Here is a 3,407-nt window from a genome sequence, read left to right on the forward strand (position 1 = left end):
CCCGTTGGTGTCCGTTCGGTCGTACGTACTCTAGTATAGTATATATATATATATATATATATATATAATGTAACGTTTACACACGTGCAATGAACGTGTGAGTGTGCGTGGAGAGCTGTTATATGCAGGCCTGCCTGAGTATCCGAATGTTTGCATGTGCATATGCACGTGTGTGACTTGAATAGAGGCGTGTTTGAATGCGCATATATCTTGGATGTGTGCTTGCATACATGCGTTTATACCTTCGTGGCTGTAGCTTTTTGTGAATGGCTCCAGGATTGATTATCTTCAATGCCTGATGGACTCTACGAGTATCTGGGTAGATATGTTTTTTTCTACCGTATGCCGTTTGAGTGCAAGATATAGTAATTCTAGTTTAGCAATTCGGCATGTTCCCATCAGTGAGTACAATTGGTACACAGACAACAGAAAACGTACCATACGGTTGCCAGTGGAGCATCAGATCAACGATAGTATATTTTACGGCGCATTGCAAAACGTACTCTATTGTATCTGCTCTGTCAAAACGTACTAGGCACATAAGTATGTATAGACAGCACCGACTCTCGCGTCCCACTGAGTGGCAGTGCCATTCGCGTACCTCAATGCATGTACATACACATATATAGTAAACGACAATACATCTTATCTCAAGGCAAGCTGCGATTCTACATCTCATCACTTGTTTACGTATCGTTGCGCACGCCATAAACGTACAGTCACAAAGAAACCGTACGTCGAATTGGCCGACAGCAACGGACGCGCCAACTCTGCGGTGGCGGCAGAGTACTGGGATGCGCATAAGAGCCGCAACAATAGTATCATCACAGACGTCTTCCACGGCATGCTACACAATCAGGTATTTACGTTTTCTGTCGATATGTGCGTTTTTGGTCAATCTGTACGTTTTCTATCGATATGTACGTTTTCTGTCGATCTGTACGTTTTCTGTCACGGGATGTGTTGCAGCTAAGTGTGAACATTCGTTGACAATCTGTACATTAACATATACTCGGCACATCGATATGAAAGCCGTACGTTGGTATGTAATCTGTACGGTTTCTCGCGGCGTGTGCGTTTACAGGCGCAAGGTTTAAGAGCCCCCGTAGAAGTTTCATAGCAATATCCTTCTTCCTCGTACATGCCGAAGTCGCTGGGTAGTGGATATATCAATATGTCGGTGCAAAAGTATTTTGTTTGTGAATTGAGTTGCCAGGGTTGGCTACGACATGCTAGTTCCTATCAGTTTCACGCATGAACGTCGTTTTTACTAAACGCCGAAAAAAATAAATTTGGCCCACCAATCCAGACGCGATGCTTGGAGTGTGGACACGAGAATGTGCGGTTTGATCCGTTCAGTTACCTGACACTGCCTCTGCCAAGCGAAAACAATGTATGTGGCGACACAACACTCATGCGCCTTGGTGGGAGAGTCAGCCAGTACGATATATTCTTGTTTCTTGTGCTATTTATAGAATTGATATCATTGGTCCAGCTGATAATAGGACACACATTGGTGTCTAGGGTACATTGCGTACCAGAACCATCTGCTGTCGAGTTTCAACGTGTGTACCGAATACTCGTACAATACTACAACCCGCTGCATCTGTGGCATGATTTCTATAAATGACCATCGCACGCGCATTAGAGTTCTCATGCTCTAAGCCAGTGCGTTTTGTTAATGGCAGGAACATATAAATAGAACACGCGAACTATTGGAGTGAACCTATAAATAGAACACACGAGTTATTTGAGTATTTGAGTGGGCCTGTGTGTAGAGTGCACGCACTGCATGGCTGCGCTGAGTAATTCTGATTTGAATTCTACTGACGAATAGGCGTTACGTAATGAGTTAGTTGTTTGACTTTACACTACTGTCAGTGTACGACTGTGCAACACAACATGCGCCCTTCACTCACTGCGCACTATATCTGGTCTGTCTTTGGGCTTTATCTGGCCCATATTGGGGCTATATCTGGACTATGTTTGGGTTTATTTGGCCTATGTTTGGGCCATGTTTAGGCTATATTTGCTCTATGTTTGGGCTATATTACGGCTATGCGTGCGTGATGCGTGAGTTCGGCTTGCCGAGATGGTGTCTTGCACCATAGCTCCATTCCGTAGCAACACTACTGTACGTTTAGTCAAAGGATACACCACATTGCACTGCATTGTACCGAACTGTTAGTCTGTGGACACTCGGTTCGCACGCCCACAACCTCTTCTCAAGTGCTGGTAGGTATATAACCCTTGATCGTCTCAGCTCACCATAGGCCACTCAACCGTCTTCTGGAATCCCTTCAGTCACACGTCTACTTGCGTACAGTACACTCGACTGACCCGCCTTTGCCTTTCCCATCCCCTCATCCGTAGATCTACGTAGAAGTGGTGGTGGTGAAGCTGGATGGCACTACGCCCATCATGTACGGCGTCAATGTCAGCAAGAAGTGCACCAACCGTGAACTCAAGAATCAGATCGAAGCCTTGGCGTACATCTCCAAGGTGAGTGAGTGGCTGCCCAGGCGGTAGGGGTGGGGGTAGTCCTTCGCTCTGTGGGGGATAGGCTGTGTGCCGGCTCATGCTCTGTGGGGCAGTGTGTGGGTGTGTTATACAGTGCTATGCATGTACGTGTATTAACGTTTAAGAATTGCAAGTTTTAGTTAAGTACTTAGACATACCAGGTGTGTAGACCACATTAACAAGCCTATACACCACACATAGCATACACAAACACCTAACAGACATATACACCACACATAACTTACACAAACACTTAATAAACATATACACCACGCATAACATACACAAACACCTAGCAGACATATACACCACACATAACATACACAAACACCTAACAAACATATACACCACACATAACATACACAAGCACCTAGCAAACATATACACCACACATAACATACACAAACACCTAACAAACATATACACCACACATAACATACACAAACACCTAACAAACATATACACCACACATAACATACACAAACACCTAACAAACATCACACATAACATACACAAACACCTATCAAACATATACACCACACATAACATACACAAACACCTAACAAACATATGCACTTGCATCATCGCAGATTGACATGCATATACTCACATTATTATTCCTGTACTCTATTTTTTGTGTGTCATATACTTACAATGAAGCACACGTGTACACTGATATCACAGCACAGTATCATTCTTCTCGAGACCTCTGAGGGCCGGGTGGTTGGCTATGTACGCGACAGCGATCTAGTGAAACCATCGATTCACAGATCAACACTCCATGCATATGAGGTCCACGTTGTTGTAAGTAGATGTATACCGTTGATGTATGTATATGTATACCGTTGCTGCATGTAGATGTATATCATTGTTGTAAACATATGTAC

General features: G+C 44.0%; 1 protein-coding gene across 1 annotated transcript in view; it reads left to right on the forward strand.

The window, feature by feature from the left end:
* Positions 1-3,241, forward strand: part of SARC_10567 (hypothetical protein) — a gene marked incomplete at its 3' end in the record, with an annotated part of 7,864 nt that extends 4,623 nt beyond the window's left edge. The window contains exons 7-11 of the mRNA XM_014295385.1: positions 403-473; positions 720-859; positions 1,310-1,393; positions 2,374-2,502; positions 3,205-3,241. Coding sequence (XP_014150860.1) covers positions 403-473; positions 720-859; positions 1,310-1,393; positions 2,374-2,502; positions 3,205-3,241 — 461 coding nt within the window. The remainder of the gene's footprint in view (positions 1-402; positions 474-719; positions 860-1,309; positions 1,394-2,373; positions 2,503-3,204) is intronic.
* Positions 3,242-3,407: the final 166 nt, after the last annotated feature.

This window comes from Sphaeroforma arctica (genome assembly GCF_001186125.1).
Source record: "Sphaeroforma arctica JP610 unplaced genomic scaffold supercont1.1302, whole genome shotgun sequence".
Classification (NCBI taxonomy): Eukaryota; class Ichthyosporea; order Ichthyophonida; genus Sphaeroforma; species Sphaeroforma arctica.